The following is a 26,612-nucleotide window of genomic DNA, read 5'->3' on the forward strand; positions in this document are numbered from 1 at the left end:
GCTCTACAGAAGGCTCACATTTGTTTGGTTTGTAAACACTGTGATTATAATAATGGCATATGACAATATCACAAAATATGGAAATGTTTATCATGGTAACATTTTCAAACATATCACCTAGCAACAGTTGAAAAGAACTAAATTATTAAAGTAATAAAGTGAAACAGTAGAAGCAGTAAACCTTGAGGGAAAAAAAGAGGTGTATTAAAATGGCTCTAAGTCTCTAAAAGCAAGCAACAACTTGAGGTACAAAGAAATGAAAAACCGGGAGGGCAGGAACATAATGGAATGTGATGTTGTTGTCATAATGAGACAATGTTAGCAGATAAGCCGTGCTTCATAAGCTGGCTCATGTGTAAATCCCCCAAATATGGTGGGGAAAAGAAGAGAGAACAAGTGAGACAGATAAACAGGGGAAGGGAGGGAGTGAAGGATGACGTCGAGGGTTAGAGGAGGAAAACAGTTAGTTTGGCTTTTCAGCATGAGGATGAAGATTCATTGTTGCTCGTATCAAGACAGATGGAAGCAATCACCTCGAGTGACTTCAATGCTCTACAACGGCACGTTGACATGCTTCTCCAGTTACAGCAACAGTCACTGACACATGTTCACCACCAGTAAAAGAGAAATGTGAGTTGATTGGTGAAAAAAAAAAGCTTTATAATAGGCAATGAACAGAGAAAAACAAAAACAGGGTAAAAGAAACAGGAGACAAATAAAACTTGTGTGCCTAAGAGGCTGGTACTAAAACTGGTTTGCCCCAACAGTGACTCATTTTCAATCCCAATTAAATGATTATCTTACTTTGAATTATGTTGCACCAAACTTTAAAACCAGCTTAAGAAAAATTACATTTAAACTTCTTCAGAACTTTGTTTAGTTTCTACTCTAAACTGAGATTGAATTTAGTGCCATTACAGCAAAATTTTAAACTCCAGTTTAAAATGTCATCTATTAACTAATATAATGCTTGAGGATGTTTATCTTCAAAAGTGGCTTCCTTTTTGAGATGGATTTCGCAAATGAGAAAGTTAAGGGAGAGACTCCACCCAACTGAGTTTTGTAATGTGTCTCTTTACTCCAGTTGATCAGTTCAATTTTTTTTTAATATTCTATTATTTGGCCATATTTCTCTACTCAAACACCCAACAAGCTTAGCTAACTAGCAAACAATCTAACATTTTGTTAACTTTTTGGCTAATGAGTAAACAGTATTGTTATGATAAGGAATACAGACAAGCCGGTGTAATGTGAATGTCAGAGCAGCCTCTGAGCGAACACAGCTGATTGGGCCAAACACAGTCTCCGAGAACAAGAGGGACCAGCTTGACAACAGGGAATACTATACCGAGCCGAGGTACAGTGGCTTCAATCAGGACTCTGACTCTGTTGATGATGAAGATGGCAGATGGGGACAGGAGAGCTGTGAAGTGCTGCTGAGAAGTGACCGGGGGGGTCGGGCTTCAGCGCTGTGTCACTGATTTTTCTGCACCTGAGCGGGTGTTTCATTTGAGAAACCCAGAAAGGAACGGCGATGCTGTCACCCTTTACTTGTGCAACAGAGCTCTGCTTAATTTTAAACCTGGATTTATTTATTTCAAACTGAGTTTTGCTTCACTCTGACTAAAACTATTACTAGATCAAATTAATTTTTTTGGTGCAACCTGGTCTAAAGGAAATAAATATGTATATGGGTGTGTATGGGCCCTATATATACAAGCATTTGTGATAACTTTCATTTGTCATTAAAGGCTGAAGTAGACAGGGTCCTGGAGAAGAAGAGGATCATGTCACTTCGTACATCTGAACATCCAACACTCTGATTTATAACCGTGTGTACAAGGGAGCAACACAGCTCAACCCGAGCCTGTAGCTTGTTAAAGAGGGATGTTCTGTCTTTGCCACCTTGTTGACCTCTGTGTTGGCTAAGCGTGTGAGAAATGGTTCATAGTGTCCTTTGCCACTAATGCCTCTCCAGATGGGCAGCTTGTGTGTTTGGAGGAGCCTCCATTTCCCCACTGGCCAAGGGAGCAACAACAGCTGCTTCTAACAAGTCTGGCCACAGCACCGGAGAAGAGGTGGACCTCGGGCTCTCGCCAAGAGCAAGGAGGGAGAGAGGAAGGGTTGGAAGGTGAGTGGGAGGAATAACAAATGCCTCGGCCGTCATTTCTTCGGTTCTCGGGGCGACCGTGTCACTTTTATGCTGCTGCTCTCCTCCGTCTCCTTCTCCTTGTCTTTTCTGCTCTGTGTTTCATTTAGTTTTCCAGCACACAGATTAAATCCTTAAACCTAGGCAAAGGGAAGAAGTGATCTGTTCTCAAACAAGCCTTCCTCTGTCTTCAACTGATAAGATTAAGTCTCTCTTTTCCTCAGCACGTCATACATACTGTAGACAAGAATAAAAGCACACGACACAATAAAAGCACACACTCGTACAGAGAAGCAGCGCTGGGGCAACAGGGCAACGAGTTTATTAAGAGAGGAATCAAATGAGTTAACCCAGGAAACTAACATCCATCTGTGTTGTGCATGGCTCTGTGTGTGTGTGTGTGTGTGTGTGTGTGTGTGTGTGTGTGTGTGTGTGTGTGTGTGTGTGTGTGTGTGTGTGTGTGTCTGGTGTGTTGTGTGAGCCTGCATGTGGGCTTGGCTGAACACAAGCTGCAGAGCTGTAATCCAGTGAGGAATGGTGCTACTGTATACTGGGGCTTAGCAAGTTGTCACACTATATTGCTATCAAGATGACAAAGCAGCTTTTCCAGAATCACCCCTGACTTGTAGCCATTAAAAAGACAAATATGCCTTCTATTAAATTCAGTTACATCGTGCTCTTATTTTTATTTAACTGAATTAATTGTAGCATCTCAATCAAACTACAGCATGACATTCTGTTGTCCACTGTAACTTAACCCCACTCAATGATTTCATGTGTAAACAGAAGACTTTAAACTGTTTATCATATGCTTTAAAGCACCTGTGGCAGTTTTCACTCCTCCGCCCGCTGTGTACAATTATAAAGACGGTCAGAAGGTGGAGGTTTGATTTATGGCACGCAGAGGGAGGGTGGTGGAGGTGGGTGAGGGTCAGTAACTTCCTCCTCCTCTCTCCCATTCTCACCATCTCACTCTCTCTAGGCTCACACCCCTGCCTCGACCTTGAGGGGCTTCTCCCTGCTAAGCGTTTGATGGGAGACGGATGCAAAACGGGGTGGGGGTGGGGGAGTTATAAAGCCGCTCATGGGTCTGGGTTTTGACAAGGCCACTGGACCTGCCTCATGGCAATGTTTCATTAAGAGAGGTGACCTCTGACACATTTTTTTTTTACCACTCGCAGGCAGACACATAAATGTAAGCATGCACACAGGCGCAAAGATTTACACACGGTCATGGTGCGCACACACACACACACACACACACACATACGACGACAAACGTGGTGTTTAAAATTAGTAGTGAGACGATATGTGATTAGCGAGCCGCCCGTCTGAACAGTGTTGGGAGTTAGTTCCAGCATAAGTTCAAGAGACACGGAGACAACAGAGGTACAGTTTATCCAACTGTCCCCCTGACAGCTCAGCCCAGCGGCTGAATAATGACACTGTTGATTTTCTAGATCAATCCTTATTTGCTGTAAAACAAGATCTTTATGCAAGAGCCAATACGTCTTTGAAGCATGGACGTCAGTTCAGTTTTTCAAATGCAGGGAGGTCAGTAAAAATGATTTGTACCATTAGTCTCTGTCATTAATAGGCGCAGAGTATTCTCGTCTGATCAAACCTGATGTGTGACCTTTGCCAGATATTTGCTACCTGCTGTCATCCATCCCTCTGAGAGCAGGAGGCTCTCTGTTTCCCATATGAACAAAGAGAAGAGACAGATGTGGTACAATGTTCCACTACTGCCGTTTAGTCTGAGCACACATTCCAAAGAAGTTTTATGATTGCAGATTTTACCCAAGTGATTGTGTACAATCATCCCACTTTGTTGATAAGTGCTGGCCCTCATTTGTGGTTTAACAATATTAAAATATGCAACAATTAGGCCACTTGTAGGCCTTCGTGTGTACCAGTTTTTAAAAAAATGAAGTATGAAAAATGCTACTAAAGCTAATTGGTTGAAAGTACAAACCAGACTGCTGCTGAGAAAAAGGTTGTGGATGCAATTTGCAGTGAATTTAGAGAACAAAAAAGATGATGCATGGAAAATTTGAGAATTTCCTGGGCATAAAGTGAGAATGACAATTCTACAGGTTGAAGTGGATTTGAGAGACAATTAACAATTAAAAAAAAAAAAGATACAGTATGAGACAATTGTGAACACCAGCCATGGTGAACAATAATGATATGTAAGAAAAAAATAAATGATTTTTGGGATATTCATGCATGTGATTATTTTAACCACAAACTACATTTTAAACAAACCTCAGTTCAGTCACGTGTTTAATTAGACTGTATACTATTTTAAACTATTTTAACTTTGTACACATCAGAAATCAAAATTCCATGTTTAAATGCATCTCATTTAGTCAAAGTGGTGCAATGTGAAAGCAGCTCTGTGTGCAGGTCCTCACTGAACACTGTCAGACACATCTGCTTGATACTGGAGGATCGGGGCAGCAGTGCTGCTTCTGGTAGTTGTGCAGCACAGCTGTAGAAATGATCACCTTGCTGCAACAGCATCTCCTTGGCTTGAACCAAAGTGTATTGCGTTAACACTTGAATTGATTTTTCCAGACTCCACACATACATTTCACCGTCCCTGTAGTGCAGATATGAGCTCTGTTTTATCTCTGCTGCTCAACTGTTGTTGAGTTTAGGTATGGAGTGTATACAAAGCTGCTCTGACCATAAGCTCTGTCACTAAGCAGTCGTCAACTATCACTACCTCAAAGACATCAGGATTTCTCAGATAAAGGCTTTCCCCTTTGAGATAGAAAGGAAAGTCTAGGCTCATCTCCAGAGCATTTTCTTTGTACATACTAAAGTGGCCTCAATGATATTTCATCAAAGTAATTTAATGGATTACTTGTATCAACAATTCATCTGGCTGGCATCTGTAGTGCAGGTTCTTCATGTCTTCATTTAGATATTCCAAATACCTCAGGCTTTTTTTTACAAACAGCACTAAGCAGAAGTTAAACCTGCTGCCTTGAGGGATTCATTTAGGCTTCAAGTTAGTCCTAGAGTATCTTTAATTCTACCTCTTGAAATAATTTTACTTTAATCCAGAACAGGCCAAATCTGTGATTGTTTTAAGACTGGGGCCAGTCACTTTGAGTTAAGACAGCTCAGACGGGCATTTTAGTCTGGGACTGGGCTTATACCTCATCTGTGAAACCGGCCCAGAGGATTTAAACCACAGATCCATTCAGCAACCCCTGTTACTCCTTGGTTGCAACATTATTATCATATTCACACACCACAAAACTTTATTACATGTAGAGTCTGGGTATGTAGAAGTGTGTTTTCATTCCTGGGTAAAGCCAGCATTACTGAGACAGAGCGATCGGTCTGCATCCCATCAGACCTTTAGACACCAATAAAAGACTGATGCTGCTCTTGGTGGCTATGGATCACGGGTGTCCTGACATTGTTTGGTGCAGCTGGAGAATGCTAAAACTCTCTGGGTGACTATGTTTTTTTAAGGCTTCTCTTTCACAGTCTCACACACAGACATTTACCTTCCCAAGAACCCACACAGTTTCCTTATCTCTTTTCACACACACTTTCTTACAAAGAGGGGTAAGGTTAGAGGGCGGAGAGAAGGGGAAGATGCATTCACACAGTTCATTACTGGCCATCCATCTCTGTGCTGTTTTTGTCCACGACTCACTCTTTATGTGGTGCCATGTCAGCCAGGGGCTCCTCGCCATCAAACTAATCTCCCTATTCTGTATTCTGAAAAACACACCGAATGTTAGTGCACACACTTCTCTGGGAACTGTCTGTCTGGTTCACAGGCAACCTATACAGGGAATCCAGGACTGGTACAGGGTCTCTGGCAGGCCACTCAAGGGGCAAAAGGGGCAAAAATACAGGGGCACCAGTGGGGTACACATCTCAGCCTACAGCTAACCTAGCAACGGGCATAGCAGCATGGCAACCCCAGAGCAGGGATCAGTGCAATGGAATCTACCCAGTGCAGTTCTTGGCGGTACCAAACTATTAAGCTCTTTGGCAAGATTAAGATTTACTCCCCTTTACACACACACACACACACACACACACACACACACACACACACACACACACACACACACACACACACACACACACACACACACAAACAAATGGGCAAAAGGGGCCCTGGGAGGACAGTGACCTCCACCAGTCAATGTGACACATTCTCAAGATGGAGGGGAATCTTGAGGAGAAAACACCCTCTGTGCAAGACAGAAGTTAAAGGGATAGTTTGGATTATTTGAAGTGAAGCTGTTGGAGGTACGTCTTGATATTCAGTGTATTACTGAGAGCAGATGCCAATCAGCACACCCCTAGTTTGGAGAAGCTCAACTTATTTTGGGCATTGCCAATGCCAATACCGATATATGCACTTTTTTTTCCAGCTAACTGCTTTCCTGTTGTGATTCAACTTATTATTCTGCCTACTGTTAGAGTAATTGTCCACTGGCAGATGCAGACATAAAAATAAGAAAGGCTTTTCAAAATATACACATTTCCTGGGTATGCGAGCAGAATGACAGGCGTCAAGATGGCCAATGAAATTTGTAGTGTTGAAGGAATGTGACTTGGTTCCTTCTCACATGACCAACACTGACCAATCACTGAAAATAGCGACGTTGCTATCTTCAGACACTTAAAAAAAAGCTCTACACACCACAGACATACTTGTGTCACATGTGCATAATTAAAGCGTCTTCATATCTGCAGAAATATCAGCATTTTGAGCCACTGATAATTTTATTTTAAAGCCTATATCTGTGATACTAATGACGTGCCTATAATATGTTTTGCTGCTGACACCATCTGCAGCAGTTCATTGCTTAACTTCTGCACTGGGGAAGTGCTGACAAGCTGTAGAAAATACACTGATTATAAATAAGGACCTCATACAACCCCATATCAAATAATTCAAACGACTCCTCAGACTCCTCAGTCTCACACACAGCTGCAAACACACCACATTCCCCACCAGAGCGCTCGTTTTGGATGACGCCGTGTTCAGTCACACACATCTAACACTACACCTGCGTGCACTCGAACACCAGATGCTTCATCGCATTGGCAGGTGTCAGGTTGTCCTTGTAGACAGATGAGCGTGAAGGAGGCACGGATAAACTCGCATTCTTATTCTTCTGCTCTCTCACACGCACACTTCATCGCCATCCATTATAGCCGAGACAAAGAGACACCGCCGCTGCCACAGTGTGCGTCTCCTGACAAAACACTTTGCACATGGATCCTTCACCCTGCCCACTGGATTCAGCCTCAAGTTGCATGCTTTCACCTGTTCTGACACTCTTTCTCTGATATTGTGTGTAGTCTTGCCTTGAGTATCAACAATCCAATGACATGTTCAGCCCTCCAGAGCTTGTTGTTGATGTTCAAGTGAGACTAAGGGGTGAAGCACGGAAAAGAGGCTTTAGAAACTGTCATTGGGGGGGTACCTGCTCAATGGCATCAACTAGCAGCAGTAGAAGTACCAAAATAGAAGAAGAAGACACGGAGAAGAGAATGCAGCCTTGTGTTGCTCCATGTGACCAGCCTCCTCTGAATTAAACTGATCTAAGTGATACTTGCCTTCTCAACTTCAAAGTGTTTTCAGAAATCTGTGTGGGTTAGAAAAAAAAGAAGTTGTGCTGTGATGTTATAAATGTTTGATTTTGTGGGGGTGAGTCAAATACTTTGATGTAAACTCTTGGTTGCATAACTGACTGCAGTTTTAGAATCAAATTACTTAGAACGGTGCACTAAGTACACTGTCAGTGGCCGCTCCTATCTGATCTGTAATCAGCAGAAACAGTGAGAGGTCAGCCCCCTCCCAGCCCTCAGGCCTGACAGTCTGTTCCAGGTTTGGCTCTAATTGCCACATCAATTATGGATAAGGAAGAAGGGCTTTGTCACTCTCACCGCTGGTCAATAGGATAGGCCTTTAATGAAGTGTGTTGCAACCCTTTGATGCATACACATATATAAAGCTGCGTACAGACTCACACTGCAGGTAGTCGATACAAAAATTGGCTCTTTGCGAGCAACCTCCATTATCTGACCTCTCATGCAATGCTAATGCACCTCAGCTATCTAAAGCAGATACTCTGATTGTAGTTTTACTTTAAAAGAAAAGTTTGCATCTTCTGAGTTTCAGATAGAAGTACCCGCCTCAATGGGAAAATCCCACCCCATGTCCTTCCATGCTTTCTCTGCTTCTCCCCTCACCTCGTCTGTATTTCCCCCTGCATACCATGCTGAGCTGAGACAAAGAGGATCAGACTCATCCCTGCTTATCCTTCTACTGTATTTTTCAATATCAGTGGAATGTCTGCCTTTATTTGCTCAGTGCTGTGTTACAGCAGGAATGCCAGTTTCTGTGTTAGTAGCCAGGGATGGGCTCCAGGCGAGTCAAGAAAGTCAAGGAGGTCACTCATGCAAACACCACTCTACCCATCCCATCCAATCCCCATTCCAACCACCAGCAGAGAAGCCTGAGCATGGGCATTAATAAAGCAGCCCAAATAAACAACGGCCATCACTAAGTCGTCTCAGCTGTAGGCTTGTCTGTTAGTGTGTGTAGCCAGCAACAACATATTTCCAGAAATTCATTGAGTACTAATTAGATCTGGTCCCAGTGACAACCCAAAAGTTCAGTCTAAGGCCATACTCAGACCGTCAGACGCTGCGGCGAAAAGTCATCTCATTCATTTTGAATGACTGTAGTCCGTACAGGCTGTGGCGGCAGGGCCCGCAAGGGATGCCGGAAAAAATTGCAGCGGCTGGTGGCAGAAAAGTTGAAAGAGTCAGCTCATGTAAGCTGGCGATCAGACTGCTCCACAGTCAGCCTGAAGTATCTCTGAAACCAGGCGCCATCCAGATGGATTTCATGGACCAAACAATGATACTCTCCAGTTGTGTCCTTGCTTGCATTTATGTCATGTGTCTGGCTTCAATGTCCGGGTCTGGCTTGCAGCTTTTTCTGCAAAATATTGATACCAATAATCTTCGTTTGGTTTCTGTCCATTTGTTCAAGAGAGAGCGCAGCAGTGGTCATGCGAGGGACAGACTGAATGGCGAGAGGGAGTACTGGTAGTGAGAAAGCCGGTGAATCAGAGAAATAAAATGTTATTTAAGTGTTTATGTTCTAAGCACAAATGAACACCACCATATAACCCTGCATAGTTGAACAACCCTGTGGCTAATTGCTGTAATGCCTTATTGTGTCTGAATACAGCTTGAAGGCTCATTCATGCTAAATGTTTGATATCCATATGGATACTGATGGAGCTTTTTGTCCATACTCTGTTTTAATTTCATAGACACAACAGACACGATTACAGAACAAGATGAAGAAGTTTTAAAAATCCTAAAGTGTTGGAAATAACGTTTGTCATCTATTAGTTAGTAAAAAGAACTCTCTGTCCATATGTCATGATGTATGATGGCTGCACAGACCACCAATGTCTACAAGGCTGCCTCTGCTTTTGCCTCTTCCTCAAGAGGTACATTATTATAGCTTCCCCCAGGGTTGCCATGTTTGTTGTTTTCAGAAACTTTCTCTTCTTCATCTTCTTCTTTGGTGTAATGTCTGAGCTCCACCCTCTAGTACTGCTTTAACATCAACGCCAACATAAAGGTCACATGTGGGCAGTGACAGTTACTTTGTTTGAATTGGATGCATCTATTTTCGTACATAACAGGGGCATAAATGAGCCTTAAGCATGACCGATGGCCAGGGTATAAGGATGGTGTACAAGGGTGTTTTGCACACAGTAAAATTCAAGTCATATCCACTGCATTTGCAGCTTTCAATAAAGACGACTTTATAAGTCTGGAAACCATCTTTAAATGTCATTTACTGCTTAGAAACCTGCACATGTTGTAAGGACTCCTTGTTATATTAGTGAATAACAGTTCCTTATGTAGTACTGTAGTTAAGACTTTTATGTGGCTACAGTATCAGAGCATTGAGTCACTAGCATTCCTTGTTGCTCTGCTATAAACTTCATAGCAACCATACAAAAAGCTAAATTGCATGTATCATTTTCACTAACTTCCACGGTAGTAACTCCCACCACTTCCTTTTGTTTAAAACCTGTTGCCACACCAGAGATTCTTGGTGTTTCTCAATCGGGGTCCCAGAGGTGTGCTGGAGAGGCTCGATCATAAAGGCCTCGCTGATACTGCCTAGAAAGGAAACGATGATGCTGGCTAATGAGAAACATTCTCCTCATGATGACCGCACGCCTAGGGAGCCCTTCAAGCTAATATGCTCTCAAATGCCATAAAAACCACAGGGCACAGTATGCCAAGCTAAGAAGGAAAAGGACTGAAAGGAAAGGTGGACGATGGTATAAAAAGGGATGGAAGTGGGCAGCAGGAAATGGAGGACAGTTGATCACAAATGCTTATGAGTACAATAAAAAAAATGTATGGTAGGGTGATTATAATAATACACAGCATCTGTCAGATAGTTAGCATTCTAACAAATGGTTTGAGCACATATTTGTCGGAAGAATTATCTGCCTAATTATTGTTTTGAAAGTTGTTTTCCCCATATTCTCTTAATAGAGAATGATACTGTAATTTCTCAGAATCATTCAGATTTTGTCAAAACAAGTATTGAGAAAATTATGCAATGTTACTCACAAAGTCAGATAGAACAAACAGATGACTCTGCATATCTGAGTGAAAATCTGACTCACTCCTCCCACATCCATCCGCAAACCAGACCATCCTCCTGCCCAGCCAAAGCCACCTCTGATCCTCTTGTTCCTTCTTCTCCAGCCCTGCTCTGCCCTGCGGAGCTTTCTCTCAGCCCCTTGAGCTCCAGATGAAAGGCTAAGGGAAATGGCAGTCCTAACGGTAATATCCGCACCGGGTCACATCCACTACATCTGCAGGCCAGCCGGCCTCTACGCACGCCAGTCCCCAGGACCTAGGATGGGAAGATCAAGGGGTGGATTGGTTCTACCCGGCCTGGAAGAGAATACAAGCACCAAATCCCCTACCCACCCTCACTAACCCACCACTCTCACGGTAGATTGAATCATAGGTTTGTATGTTGCAATCATTTTCTTTGAACTTTAGCCCTCAACATTTCATTCGCATGTTAGCTGTATTTCCATCTGTTACCTCTTGCTCTGTAACATCACATCATAGTTCCATAGTATTACCCCTCTAACTTTTAACCTCCACCTGTGACCTTGTGTCCTCTCTCAGACCCCGACTTGCAGCACTTCACTCTTAATCACCACTCTTCTCTCCATCTTGCAGGTTTTCCGACATGAAAGGCAGGTGTGCGCTGGGTCCAGGGCAACAGCAGGCTGTAGTGGGCTTGGGGCCGATCCAGCGTAATCCTGCTAACGCTGGTGTAGGTTGGCCATATCCTGCCCAAGCAGTCGTTCATTTCAGGAATGTGCTTTTCCTGCCAGGGCGAACAGCTGCCGCACACCTTTATGGCCTTATAGGCTTTGGAGAGAAGTACTCTCTGTGCCTCTGACATTCATGTACAAACACACCGGCAAACCAAGAACATTATGAGGCTGTTACATCAAAGTTGAATCACCCTATCAAGGCCAGGTTCAAGGTCATTATCTATACAACATGATGCAGTCTTTTGAACACTGTAGTGGTAGAAACAAATCTCTACAGGACTGTTTTATAAAGCTGTGGATAGCAAAATATAAACTGCATATTTCACTGGACATTGATAGATGGGGAGCATGGATTTTGCTCTGGTGTCCTTCAGCCTTAAATTCAAAATCTGCTGATTGGAGCCCTCTCATGCTACACAGACCCACCTCTCCGTGTCTTTGAATGTGTGTGTGTGTGTGTGTGTGTGTGTGTGTGTTTAAACCATAGGCTGTACATTAAATAGTGGACAGATCTTCTGGGTGTGAAAAGTGAAGCCTGTGCAGAAATGCCTTAAACCTGCATTTTGTCTAATGGCCAGTAGGGGGTGATTCCTCTGGCTACAAAAAGAAGCCTGATTTTATGTACTCTATGGCAAAATGAGTCTACTTCTAACTTGATTTATGACCTCAAATATGAACCAAGGTTATGTGACTGTATTGCCTATTTCTCGACTAACATATTTTAGTGTACAGCAGTGAATTCCAAAGTGTGGCCTGCAGCCTTCTGGTGGGCGGAGAAGGCCCTGCAGGCGGGCCTTGAGCGGTATTGATAAATAAATAAAGACAAAATTTTTAGGGTTCAATTTTTAGTTTGAAAGTTTGAAATTACCATAAAATATTTTTGATTTTGACTAATAAAAGCCGTGGGATTTAAATGACGTGTTATTCTTCATTTATCTGTCCTAGCTGAACGTGTTACACCATATTTGGTGACACACACACTCAGTTTTCCTCAATTTTCTTAGGAAAAAAAAATGTCCACAAAACTAGCAGCTGTGGATCTGAAATAGTGCTCAGAGTTTACTTCCCTTGGGCACAGGTTTACTCTCACACACCACACACGCACATGCACACACACACACAAACACAGCCAGCTGTTTCCTTCTGTGTGAGGGTATGCGAGGAGAGACAATTGAAAAGTTAATATATTTGTCCTTCTGTTCAAGAACAGAAGCTCATCCACTCTTAAATCTTTCCATCTTGTCAAATTTAGATAATTATGATCTTTGACAGGATGGCAAAGCAAAACAATCATTGCCAATGGCTTCATTCTACTAGACAGGTTTAGCTACTGAAATGCAGAGTGTGTGAGCAACGCCGGGGGTGTCTTCTCTTTCTTGATGAGCTCACCAGTGTTCCAGACAGATGGTGTTTGTTACCAAAAGAGAATTGTACTTTCATGGCTGGGTACGATTCACACTTTTGCGCTGCACATCCCTCCGGCTCAATCACTGGAAGTGTTTATCCATGCGTTTACTTCTCCTCCTCCTCTGAGATGGATAACCTGCTTTCTCCTGCTTTTGTGATTATGACTTCTCACACCTTTGCCAAGCCGACTACCTAAAATGCAGCGCAAACAACACCACTCTGCAGTCAAATTCAGAAAGGTGTGGGAAAGTTGTGGGTTTTTCAAAAAATCTCCCACATTCCATTCCAAACTTTTCTAAGATTTCAGAAAACTAAAAATTTCTATTATATGTTCTCCTGCACTTTCAGTATCAGAAAAAAAAAATACATCCCTTCTGCTCGATTTCTGTTTTTCCAGATCTGCACAAAAGGCCAGAAGAGACAAGGCTGCGCCTACTTTGCCAGAGACTCAGACAAGGCTGCTGGACTCACGTCAGCAGACAGACAAATAACGTACTGTTCTACCTTATGATACACAGACATTTGGAGTCTCCTCTCTCTTCCTAATGGAGAGATAGTGATCTAATGTGCCACTGTGGGTCTTTTAGAGATTAATACGTTAATGAGCTAGCTACAAATGAATAGCTCCTTTGGAAGGAGCAGCCATAAGTGTTCCCGGGCTAATACAGTTAATAAGCCATAGTCACGCCACAAAAAGTACCACAGAAGAGGCTCTCATAGCTGCAGGGGAGAGGGATGATATGGTTCATTAAAGATTCACTGATTTATTCTCCTGTTCATGGCTGTGGTCATGGCAGTTCGTACATGAACAACCCTTGTTTAGTTGGCACACAAAGTACACTAACATGTCTCCAGGCTAGAGGAGGAGGATCTGAGCTGAGATCAAACAGGCATGACATCATGCAATCAGACTGCAATTTCTTTTAGTGGTGGAGAGCTAATTGGAGTATGTGAAAAGAATGTGACTTTCCCAACTCTTGGCAGTAGGTTTTTGTAATGCTATATTTAGCCGGACACTGTCAAATTGTGACATTGAGCTACACATTCCAGGGCTTCCCCCAGTGTATTGCAAGCCTGGTGGCCCACAGGACCTCAGTCGACCCCCTACCAGGACTAAGAATTGGGGAATTTTATATTCGGGGATGTATTTTCAGGAAGTTTAAAGATGTTTTCTGTAAACAGAGATATAATAGTTGGAGAGCTCACCAGCGACATCTGTTGGTTTAAACATGAATGTGCCATAGAGAGGCGAAGTCGAGGGGGTGTCCCCCATGGGATCTTATTTTGGAAAAAGTATGTATGGTTGTCAATGGCAAGAGACAAGCAATTTTTGGATCCAGTTTTAATTGTGCCATGAATTTCATAGATGATGTTTTTCCTTTTAAAAGATATTTTTACAAGTCAATAAAATCATAATTTAATTTCTTTTTTGTCAAAAACACAGCATTCCAAGATTATACATTGTCAGATTATTTCTAGACCTCTACAGGTATTGAATTTTGTGCAAACTGAATAAATTACTTATTTATGACAACACATTACATAATATTTTCAAATCTCCAGTCATCTTTTAGCACTGACTTAATGTAGGACCCTATGAAATCAATATTATGGCTTTTCTAAATCCTGCCATTCCAGACATAATTATTTTATCACAGAAACTATAGGTTCCCTACCTTAATGCTGCCATCAGTCTGTCACTGGTCCATGCCAGGCCCCAACAAAAAAGAGACACTCAATTACTGGCAACAGATAAAAGATACTTGCCACACGGCCAAACAACTTTGCTGGGGGGAACGGTGAATCATTCATTGCTCGCTTTTCATACGGTTGCCTACAATCCTTAGGTTTCCACAGTCACTGATCTTAGGCCTGTATGTATGAAGTATCTATATCTGTATTCATAAACATACTTTCAGTGTGCAGGAGGCTGCATGCATGCATCCTATCTCCTTAGCAAAGCTTGCAGCAGTTCCATCACGTCTGAGCGATGATAGAGACAGCGAGTCTGTTTTCTGCAGATTAGTGCTGTTCATTAGCTTGGTGATGAAGTCTCTCTTAGCAGAACAGTGGGCGGTCATGCCCCCTTTTAACACGGACCTTGGGAGCTCTGCCACAGCTACACACAGGCAAACAAATGCACAGACAGATGGAAGTTAAAATATGCCTCCTACTCCTATAATGCATTACAACCTCACCCAGCTACGGAATTCTTTTAACAGTTGCCAAAGTTGATTTTTGGATAATTTATGCAATATTTGGGAAGCCATAAGAGACTGATAAATGTGTAAATCCATTAAGAAGCAAATATTGCATTGGTAGAAAACATCAAGTGATCAAGAAATACAACATAAAATTACAATGAAAATGTCTTAAAAATGCTAATAATTAAAGAAACCCCTAGACCCCAATCTGGTCGCTTCAAAGAGCTTGACAGTGTGACATTATTACCGTAGCTGCTATCCACCTGAAAGCTCCTGAAATTGCCAAATAGCTGAACATACCCACAGCTGAGTTCAAAGCCTGGCTTGGCTGGTGTAAATAAATGATGTGCCAAACGTGGCCTGTCCATGCGTCACTGGACAAGTGTTGCCCAGTTCTTGGCATCAGTTTTCAGAGAAGCAAATGTCTGTCTTATAGTCAGAGTTGTCTCATAATAGAGCCAATGTTGTAATTTGTTTTTATAGATACCAATAGGCCAGTCACTCTTCCAACAGCATGATTTTGTTACTGGATGACAAATACTCTTTTGAAACCTAAAGGACAGTCGCACAGGCAACAGGGCTCACCAGGATATGGATTTATACTTTGAGCACAGACTAATGGGTTTTGTTCTGTAAATCTCAGACAGTGGTTTTGATTGATTATCCCCTGCTGTTGGGATACTGCTGCTGCTGTCACAGCTCAAAGAAACGTAGGCAACTTTTATCCACATTCACAACAAGGAACAGAAAGGACCTGTCCAGAGCTGCGTGTAACTGGGAATGTAATGGCTATTGATTGGTTTATTAGCTATATTGTGGTGTGGATAGCTTTCTTGCTACCCTTTGGTAAAACTAGACCAGTTGTTTAAGCCACTCTGGCTGCTGTTATCTGTTGTAAGATGACTTAGAGCCCCTCTGTGTTTTGAGTATTATTTTGCACACAAGTATATTGCCGTGGATAATACTACTGTTTCTGTACTTCGCAATCTCAGTTACGTATATTGTACCAAGGGCCTAAAATGTGGACCTTTTTGCTTTAAAGTTCTGTGAATTTGTCTCCGCAGCAGTTAAAAAAGAGTCCTGAAATCATTTCTTCTAATTAACCAGTATTTTCTATATGGACGGCCCATATAAGCTGGATCCAACCAATATTTTCCTTTGTTATACAAACCTAATGGCCTTCTATGGATATAATTTTTATTCCCTTTTGGGCCTTGCTTGTGTTTATTTTCTCCTTGTCTTGCTTGTCTTGTCATGAAAGTGTGTGTCCCATGACTATGGCTGAATCGTTATACTTGCATAAAAGGTAGATATTTATGGGATGCAGTGTTGTCAAGTGTTTTGTTAAAAGATGTCTCAGTTGTTACTGCTTAATTTTAATGATTGACATACATAAACTGTCTATGGTGCATTACTATAATTAGCACCTGTCTGGAGAACACCACTTTGCAAGTCCTTTGAGAGTTTTTATGCACTTCTCCTTCACATTCCCTTATAATTATTATATACTGTGTCTTTTTAAACATCTATCTGTGCAAACAAACAAACAAACAAACAAAAAGGAGACTGTTCAATATTCGAATAATTTGCATTTTCTTAAGACTAAGTGTAGCTTTCAAGTAAAACTGCATCAAGCATTGTAGATGTTACAAACAAGTACAATGAGGATCCATTTACTTTACAAACCAAGCGGTTGTCGTCATGATTAGAGAAAATGCCGATGAGATTTAGCCAACTTCCTCTTTGTGTCTTTGCTGTCCATTGCAGCCATGCTTAAGTTACAGAGAAACATAAGTTCGAGTGTGTTTTTTTTTCCCCAGCAATATAACATATTTCTGCATGAAACTCATTTGGAAAATACATTTTTCACTTAACTGTGTGTATTTAGGGTCTTTCTAATTTAAGCCAAAAAAAAAGTGATGATATGCAAGTACAGCAGTGCCTCTCAATGGGGCAAATTTCCAAAAATGTCTAAGAACAAGCAAAAAGTTTTGTTTCTCAAAAACTTGTCTAAATAATGTTATAAAAATGTACAATTTTGTGACCCAAGTAAAGAGATAAAAGGTTTGTTGATATGTGAAAAGACTGTTGAATGTCTTTTGTATCTTTTTCAAGGATAATTTGAGGCTTTTTTGTCTTTATTTCTACAGCAGGGAGTGGTGAGTTATCAGGCAGTGAAAGGAAACAGATGAGTGATGACATGCAACAAAGGTCAGCTAAATTCAACATGGGGACGTTGTGCCTACATGGTCAGAATCCTAAGCACGTGTCTGTTATATTTAATTGGGTACGCATCATAAGACACCTGTTAATGTGTGCGGTTAAGTCCTCCGTGCTAAATGTGCTTGCGCGCATTCATGTTCGACTGAGCAAACATGGTAGGAAGAGACTGCTGACTCAGCATCCAGCATTTCTGCAGTCTTGCAGAAGATTTGGGGAAGCCAAAGAGGCTCAGCTTATTCCAGCGAGGATCTTATCGCTGGACCTGACTTCATTGTGTTTGCCTGTCTGCTTGTCTCAGCGTACAGTGTCTCCTGATAGCCTCTTTAGCAGCAACATGACATAAAAAAAACTTTTGCACATAACCTTTATACCTAACATGGCCCCTGCTGCTATTCTGTGCATGAATGAGTGCAAATTTGTTCCGCCATTATCTTCCCGTTTCTCTCCATGTTAGTAAGACAATGCTTCACACCAGACTCCTTTGTTTAACCGTGTAGGTGGAAAAAACCAACATGATAATTAGGGATGATTAACAAGACGCTTCTGCAGGAGATCAAATGATTCTCATCAAAGCCAACACAAGCCCTAACACCTCCTCACTGCCTCGTGTGTGTGTGTGTGTGTGTGTGTGTGTGTGTGTGTGTGTGTGTGTGTGTGTGTGCCCACTGAAGCAAACTAGCTTGTTGTCTCAGGATCTGAAGAACCTTCTGTCACCGCCACCTTTGCCGTAGCCCCAAGGAGACGCGGTAGGTGAGGATGGCGGAGTGTGAAAAAGTGTTTTAAAGTGAACTTCCGTTGCCATGTAGGCGGAGAATGAAACAGTTACTTTGTGGCAATCTTGAAATAACAATTTGAGGCTCACTTAGAGAGAAAGGACAGAGACGGTCCATATGACCAGTCTGTCCTTTGGTATATACCAGGACAAAACAGATAATTAAACATATAACAGTGATATTATAAATCATCACAAAGACTGGCATGAGGAAGGTGAGGAAGATTCTTATACAAGACAAGGAAAACTAGGGCCCAATACTTATTGATCAACAATATGTTTGTAGACATATTACTTACGGGTCTGGCTCTGACCGTCTCCTGAGGCTTGACATCCATCTTCATCATCACAGTCTGTGCTGCTGCCCTCCTCTCCACTGCCCAGCTCATCCCAGGCCTCCATCTGGCCCAGTTTTGGAAACCTTTCGTAGGTCTCCTGAACCACAAACACAGTAATACAATTTATTACACACAGGTTTATATATAATATTAATCTTTAGCCTGTAGGTCAATCCTTACAGGTCTTCTTCAGTTATCCTATATAAGCTACGCTTCTACTGTCTCTGTCTCTTTAACCCTTTTGACACATATACTGCAACTTTATGTGTCAGCACATCTGTACAAGTGAAAGGTGTATATAGTGTATATAGTCTTGTGCTTTCTGAGCTTCTGTAATATGTGAATTTACCAATTGTGGAGTCAATAAAGTTTATCTGATCTAATCTTAAATGCCCAAATTTTTTTTGTCCACAGTTTTCACGCAGCTGCTCATCCGTGAAGCCACTGATACTGTCATTTACTGATCAGCATCAGATTACATCAGTCTAATATTTTTTGAGCTCGTGTTTTTAATCTTCATCCTCTACAATGTGCAAACATCAGATTACAGTTAGAAAAGCGGTGCACCACAAAGCGTCCCTCCTGTCGGGCAGCAGTCACACGCCAGAACAGGGCGGGACAAAATAATCGCTGCAGAGTCGGCACACTGGAGGCAGCTCATTGTCCCTGTCTGCTTCCATCAGTTTTTTTTTATTTCGAGACTCTGTATTGATATTAAAGCAAAAACAGTCATCATTACAGATGAGTCCTCCTCCTCCTTGCTCTGCAGGCGCCACCTCTCTCCTAAACCAACATATGTGAACACATCTGATGATCCTAATGCATGCTGCATGTGTGAAATGACACACTTGGACAAAGTCCGGGCCTGAAGCTTAGGACAGCTCAGAGTGCATATGTGAAAACAAACTTCGCACAACACAAAGGTAATTAAAGTAAAAAAAAAAAAAAATGCATTCTCATAGCAAATCAGAGATCTTGAAACCTGTAAGTGGGTGGAGTGTTTCCCAGTGGAATATTATGATTCTCTGTGTCCCCTGTGTACCTTTTCTTGCTCTGATATATCAATCCTTGTAAATGTCAGAAAGGGCCCACAACAAATGATACATAGCAACCTGGGGAAAAAGAAGAGCTGTGTGGGCGGTGTAAAATGAAGACCTTGGGTGGTAAGATGACATGTTGCGTTTAATTGCAACCACATTTTAAGAGAAACATTGATTACAGGGTTGAGAAAGAGCCCCCAAAACAAAAGGTAGTTTTATAACTATGTACCATTTTCGTTTATGCAGCAAAACTTTTTTTTTTCCAAGTCAAGTCAAGTCAAGTAACACTTTGTTTGTCCTCAGAAGGGCAATTGGTTGTGTAGCAGTAAAAAATAGCAAGGATGCACAATGTTACACATTATCAACACACAAAGCAATTAAATACATATAATAAGAAGTAGAAACGTAATAAATAAGAACTTAATGTTAAAGTGCTTTTAAAAATGACACATATTTTCCAGGCGTGGTTGAGCTGATATAAACTTTTACTATTGTTTGAGTTAAGCAGAGAAATGGCTCAGGCTATGAAGGAGTGTTTACAGCTGGTTTTGGGTAGTGGGTATTTGAAGAAGGGACCCCAAGGGAAGGTTTGAATCTGTATAGGTGCAGGGGGTGGGTGCTGTGAGACAGGATGGATTGCCTTTTTTTTTAAATTAATTTATTTTTTTAATGAAACTCAATTTACTCTTCCTTTGGTAAGGAGACCAATTAAATTACCCGATACCATAAAACTAGCCATCTTTTAGATGCACGATTTATTTATATGGCTATTAGTATGTCAAATATCTGCAAATATCTATTGGCATCTGTATATTTCCCCAGAGTGCAAAATCCTCCATACAGTATAAGCTTTTCATGTATCACACCTTTTCATTAGATTATAAATATTTCTGTCACAACTGATGAAAAGACTGCTTCATTGGTCGATAGACTAAATCATCTGTATTTTTATTTCACTCTTGTATCTAATACCTGGACCTATATAAACCATATCACACCGCACTCTGACCACAGTTATGCATGAATACCGTCTCAGCCTGGAGTGTAAAATACTACTCTTTATGATGGTCCTCTTTCTCAGCATGGGGCCAACTAATTGGACCACCTGCTGGCCCTTCCTGCTGTCCACCATCATCAAGGTGGTCTTTGTTCCATCACACCATGTCTGACAAGAAGCTCTCCTGACACAACAACAAATGATCCTTTGGAGTACGAGGCTAAGAAAGAGGCATGAATACCAGATTTTTAGAACATGTGGGGCTACAGAGACACACACACTTTGGTTATTTTGACACGCACGCACGCACACATACACACACACACACACACTCACTCACACACACAATGAAACATTCATGAGGAAGCTGACAAGATCAATCGTGGTACACAGCTGACCTTCATATGGAGGAAACAACCACTAAAGACACATTGAGAGGTGGGTGGGAGGAACGGAGGGGTTGAGGTGTTGAGCGATGACTAGCATCCTTCCCACTGACGCCAGACTCTGACTGTGTCACTCAACTCACCAGACAGCGAAGGTGACCTTTAACCGGTTGTCTCCTAAGCCTTCGGCACCCCAAAAGAAACATTTAATGAAAGCAGACAAGCATGCGTATAGCCTATATACTGCTTACAATGCAAAACTATCCAATCCTGAAACAAGACTAAGAGTCTGCAGCCATATTAGCACCTCTGTGGGGCTGCACTTAAGCTCCACAGTGCTTTCTTGTCTCTAGTTTTCAGCTAATGTCCTGATCTATTTTGTTACACTCATCTTTGCCTCTTGTTTCAGATACTTCACTTCCTGCCCCTGTGTGTTTCCCGCCTGTGTGACTACCTACCCTGCCCTACTCAGTTTCATCTGTCCCTCATTAGCCCTCCTCCTTTGTGTATTAAGTCTTTGAGCTGTTCTTTGTTTGTCGCTAGTTCATCTAAGCTTTTAGTATTCCAGCATTTTTTCCTGTGTTCCAAGAAATATTTATATTCTGTTTCTGTGTACTAGCATTTTTGGATACCTTTGTGAAGAGAAGATCTATGTACCCAACCTTTTTGCAAGTAAAGAATTTTATTCTATCTGTCCAGTGTTTGTGAGTCGAGCTGTTGGCTCCAGTGTGATAAATGATGTTTAGAAGGTATGATTTTCAACTTATTAACCATCTTAGCTTAGTTTAGCATTTTAGCATGTGAACATTTGCTAATTAGCATTACAAACACAAAGTGCAGCTAATGCCTCAGTCACACTACATGACTCAAAGTCATCAGATCACTGTTTTTCACTCTACACAACTTTCTGTCTTGTAATCGGAAATCTTGAAGTCGCTGTGGTTTGCGTACTATATGATGCGTGACAGGGAATCCATGACAAGTCTGCCTGGTCTCAAGACTACGTTGTGTCATGAAAACAAGCACCAGAAGTGACATTAATTAGTTAATGAGTTAGTGACATTAACTCTGAAGCCTCAGTCTGCAGCCTGTTACTGTTGCAGCTGCTGGAGGTGGAGCTAGTTTGAACTAGTTCAAATCTACTTTTTGCAAATCTTAACTCTATATTTTGCTTTTTTGGTTCCAGTGCTCTTCTTCTACACTCCTCTCCTCCACCAGCCTGGGTCTGCTCTCATTTGCTGTAGCTGTTGCATGGCACCCCAGCCTAGCCTTGACACGACCAGGCGTTAAACCTGTTTGATATCTTTCAGACGTCTGCAAGGCATCAGCAAGCTCTTGGGCGAGTGTAAATTCAAGGCTAAAAATCCTGTAGTGTGAACTTGGCATTAGACTGATGGAAATATCATTCATGTTAGATTTTTGTATTGCAAGTATTTGGTATTGGACAGGGCAGAAATTTTCACCTGGTGACGGGAATTAAAAAAGTAAGGGGAACACCAAAGTCATAATCATCTTTGCCAAATTTCTTGGCAATCCAGCCAATAGTTGTTAAGATATTTCACACAAAGTTTCATTCTTTGGGATCAAATATTATTTGTACAAAAGTTCATGCCAATTCATCCAGTCATTGATGAGATACTTCAGTCTAGACATTTCTAACTTGAAAGAGAATTGTATAAAAGAGTACATGCCCAGACAGTCAAGGCCTTAAACTGAAAAAGAGTAATGAGGAACCTACACAAAGCTTAGCTGATTCTGATGTATAAATGTTTGATTGCCAGCAGTAATTCTGCAGCAGCTCTGCTGGTGTCATTGACATCACAAGGGCAGTCACAAACATATCAGTAATTCTTCTTGCTTGTCTTTCTCATCGGGACACTGGGAGAGGACAGCTTTCCTGACGCCGGTGGGTATGTCTGATATTGTATCTCATTACATTTGTCATTTACACCATTTTAACTTAATGCGAATGTGCCCCCTCTCACTCTGGCCTGAGTGAGTGAAACGATTGCCACAGTGAAATGAGACATCTACTACCACAACACAAGGCCAAGCTTCATGAAACTCGAGTGGGGCCCTTTACTGGAAGCAGGTAAAACACATCACTTATGCTTCCCACAAAAGTAAAGGCCTTTGGCAAATGCTTGGTGGCTCAGTTTTCACGGATAGACAGATACGTACAAGAGGATTACTTAGGAAAAATATGAACAATATTAGACGCTGGTTATAGCTGTGCATTTTATGGTTATGGATTGACTCACATTACAACCTGTTGACAGGCTCTTTGTGTCTCTTTCTCTTTCTCCTGTACTTGTTCTGCCTGTTTTGAGGCTGCAATGTGATATGTTGTGTTAGAAGGAGATACTTGGGTTAGGGGACTCATACAGCATGTACTGTATGGTACTGGTATGTCTCATAACTGTTCTCTTTCTGTGAAATACAGGACAAAGTGCAATGATCTATGTACAATAACATAAGCTAGAAAGTTTCCATCCACTGGTTCAGTGAAGATATTTTAGCTAAGGCTGTGTATTGGTACTCAAGAGCAGTTCATCCTGAAATCAAAAAATGTTTTTCTTTCTGGCGTGTAGTGAGTCACTTGAAAGTTACTGGGATTTGTACTCATTTTTTAAACCCTGGTGGTACACAAGCTATTTCTTTTGGTATGCGGAAGAATATCAGAAATATTTTCTTAAAATTAAATAAATCATTTCAAAAATACATTCAATCAAACTGCTGCATTTTATTTCAGAGACAACACACAAAATATGAGATAACTGAAATGTAAGTTAAAAGAAGTTTGTCTCAATGTCAATCTGCTATATAGCACGCTCATATATCATCCATGATTACCAGTATTTACGAGCTAAACTGTGATGGCGGGATAATAAGCAGAGGTAATTTGAAGAGACTAAAAATAAATGCTTCAAAAACACTGCAATCGTGGCTTAAAACAGGAACTATTACAAAGAGAAGTGCAGATCAGGAGGAGATTATTGTGCTAATGGCTACTTAAGAAGCGCCAGTGACGTTTCCACAGCACCTGCTACCACCAAATCGCACAAAACAGTTAGGTGGCACTTGGAGAGCTCAATATTTTCTGAGGTGGTATACCGTATAACAAGTTTGAGGAACAGTGTTTTAAACAATCCCAAGCCCTAAGTTTAGCAGAAACCTGCTAGATAAAGGAGGACAGACAGTAAGAGAGAGAAAACATCTTTCTTGTTTCTGGACAGCAACTGTGATAAACCCATTAACCTTTTTTTTTATGTAAAGCAAGTGCATAAATTCAATGCACATTCCATGTGTTTGTGAGGAAATGCTCTGCCGAACAGCAGAGTGTTGTGTACCAACACCATCCAGATAACCATGTGGGTATTAAGCTAATAACCGTGCCGTTCAGGGGACGTTTAACACAATGCTGCTTGGCCCAGCTGTCCTTAAAGCATGTTAATTAGGGAAGGAATCAATTAAGGGGCTGTCGCTGTGGAAACCACAGTCGGGCCGTTGTAGAATTGTTGGTTGGCTGCTGTCCAATGCAGTTTGTTGGTTTGTTTTGACTAAGTCGGGACTGCAAAACTGCCCAAACTTCCCTGTTATTTTCTTTCTGTTCAAATTTCTGCTCTGCTGAGGTAATTTCAAAACTAGCCAAACACGCACAGGGAACTTAATTGTTGTAGTCCAGCAACACAGTGAAGAAGCAAATTTCTCATTTGTCCTTGGAGCTAAAAGAAGAGAGATATACAATATTCCAAAATGAGTTCTTAAGGACTGTTGAATGCATAATATGCAGTGAATAGTCTCTCTCTCTCTCTCTCTGCTGTCTGATAGAAAAATACTGTTGCTGCACTGAGGACCAGCTCTGGGTTTCAATGAGTGTCTTAAGCAGTTTTCAAATTGGCTTTTTTCCTCCGGTTTTCCATCTTCTCGGCAGCCATCACATCAGGAGAGAGTTCACACATATTATATGCTAAGCTGTGTAAGTTAATTTCAAATACAAATAATAATGCGAGTCTGAAAAAATATTTTCTACCATCAAAAATGACTCTCGGCCCACAGATGAACATAGTGGCCCGTGTTTAACACCACAAAGGACAGTCTATTTCTGTCACGAAAAACAACAACAGCCTCTCAAAGGCTCGTCCTTCTGATCTGTCACACTGCACCGTATGGTAAATGTGAGCAAGTGGGCAGAATATTTCAATAGCAGAAGCCTTTATGTAACGTGAAAACCCTACAGGGACAGATGTCTTTGTTCTCACATGACTATGCCATCTCTCTCTGACACGCAAAACAATATTGAATATCACTGTGCTGTTGGATTACATGGAGGTTTGCTGTTTCAGAACAGCATGTTAATGTCAGTACAGGCCTTACAGACATGAAGCTATTTCCCCACTTCTTACAGACCTAGTGTGAACTAAATATAGTTGGAGGGTGACCTACTGCAACTGTATATTCCTTAAAGTTCCCACGAAGTTAAAATCAATGTTTGATACACATATGTAACGTACTATATGCCACCTATACACCAGCAACAATGGCAAAAAAAGGCATTTACTGGCTGAACATGGCAGAAATGAAATATAATATCGACAAGTATGTTTTCATTAGTGTATAATCACTTGAAAATAAGAACTGTTCTGTTTCTGTTATCTTAGAACGAGCCTTTATATCTACAGAGGGCTCAGGTCCTCTTCCATGGAGACTACCATGTTGCACCTCTATTTCTGCACAGCAGATTTTTACATAGGTTCTCCTTCACACTTGGAAGGGGAGAGCGAGATGAGGTGTGTGCAATCTGCAAGCTCACCACTAGAAGCCACTAAATCCCACAAACTGGTCCTTAAAATATCATTGGAAGGTTTAAAATTGAGCCGTTTCTCTTCAGTGCTGAAGGTTGCTCGGTTACACATCATTATTTTAAATAGGTCAAGATGACATGGTGATGATGTTCGTGCACGGTGTATGCTGGTACTGTACATTTTCCATTAACTTCAGCGGGAGGGATGTGAAAGTGAAACAATCAGTTGAAGTGTTGAAACTCACATCTACTTCGAGGTAAGGTTTGCAACCGCACATGCCAAGTAAAACAAACAAGTAGTGACAGATTGACAAAGAAAAACAGACAGGCACAAACAGAGAAAGGAAAGGGCAGGAGACACGGAGGGTGTGAGAGTCTGAGAGAAAAGAAAACAAATTAGTATTAATTTGTACAAACTGTTCAGGCAGTAAGACTGAGCCTGTTGTTGTGCAAGCAGGTGGGGGGTAAGTTAGGAGGAGTTGAACAAAAACAAGATGCCAGCCTTGAAATTACCCTGGCATCCGAAGGCAAATCAGGTATTCCCGCAAGACTTTGAATAAAATCCCAAATCATGAAATATTTTCTAGTCCTCCTCTCACCCTGCCAACTCATTCTCCTCTCTGTTTCTTTTCAAAAGCATTCTTCAGTCAGAGGATGATGGGGCATGTTTGAGAGCATCAAGGGCTGAATTCCTGCATGTATTTGACTGCATCCCAGTCACACTAAAATCTGTACTGCCAGGAGTAACCAATCACCTTCTGAAGGAGTTTTGGAAGGAAGATGAGGCTAAAAGAACACGTGTGTGCGTGTGTGTGTGTGTGTGTGTGTGTGTGTGTGTGTGTGTGCTTCACCACCAGGCTACTGTGGAGACATAATATCCAGTTCCAGTTTTATGTG

At 41.6% G+C, this 26,612-nt stretch overlaps 1 protein-coding gene and 1 long non-coding RNA gene across 3 annotated transcripts in view; one reads left to right on the forward strand and one right to left on the reverse strand.

The window, feature by feature from the left end:
* The window catches only part of gpc5c (glypican 5c), a 145,462-nt gene that overhangs the window by 5,380 nt on the left and 113,470 nt on the right, over nucleotides 1-26,612 (reverse strand). For both annotated transcript variants that reach the window (XM_084733232.1, XM_084733231.1), the window contains one exon: nucleotides 18,450-18,585. In XM_084733232.1, the coding sequence (XP_084589358.1) occupies nucleotides 18,450-18,585 (136 nt within the window). The remainder of the gene's footprint in view (nucleotides 1-18,449; nucleotides 18,586-26,612) is intronic.
* Nucleotides 1,994-12,429, forward strand: LOC146317608 (uncharacterized). Its single transcript, XR_014771686.1, has 3 exons — nucleotides 1,994-2,131; nucleotides 10,955-11,222; nucleotides 11,444-12,429. It is a non-coding gene; the product is annotated as an uncharacterized LOC146317608 (long non-coding RNA).

This window comes from Lutjanus erythropterus, chromosome 12 (assembly GCF_056507025.1).
Source record: "Lutjanus erythropterus isolate fLutEry1 chromosome 12, fLutEry1.hap2, whole genome shotgun sequence".
Classification (NCBI taxonomy): domain Eukaryota; kingdom Metazoa; phylum Chordata; class Actinopteri; order Lutjaniformes; family Lutjanidae; genus Lutjanus; species Lutjanus erythropterus.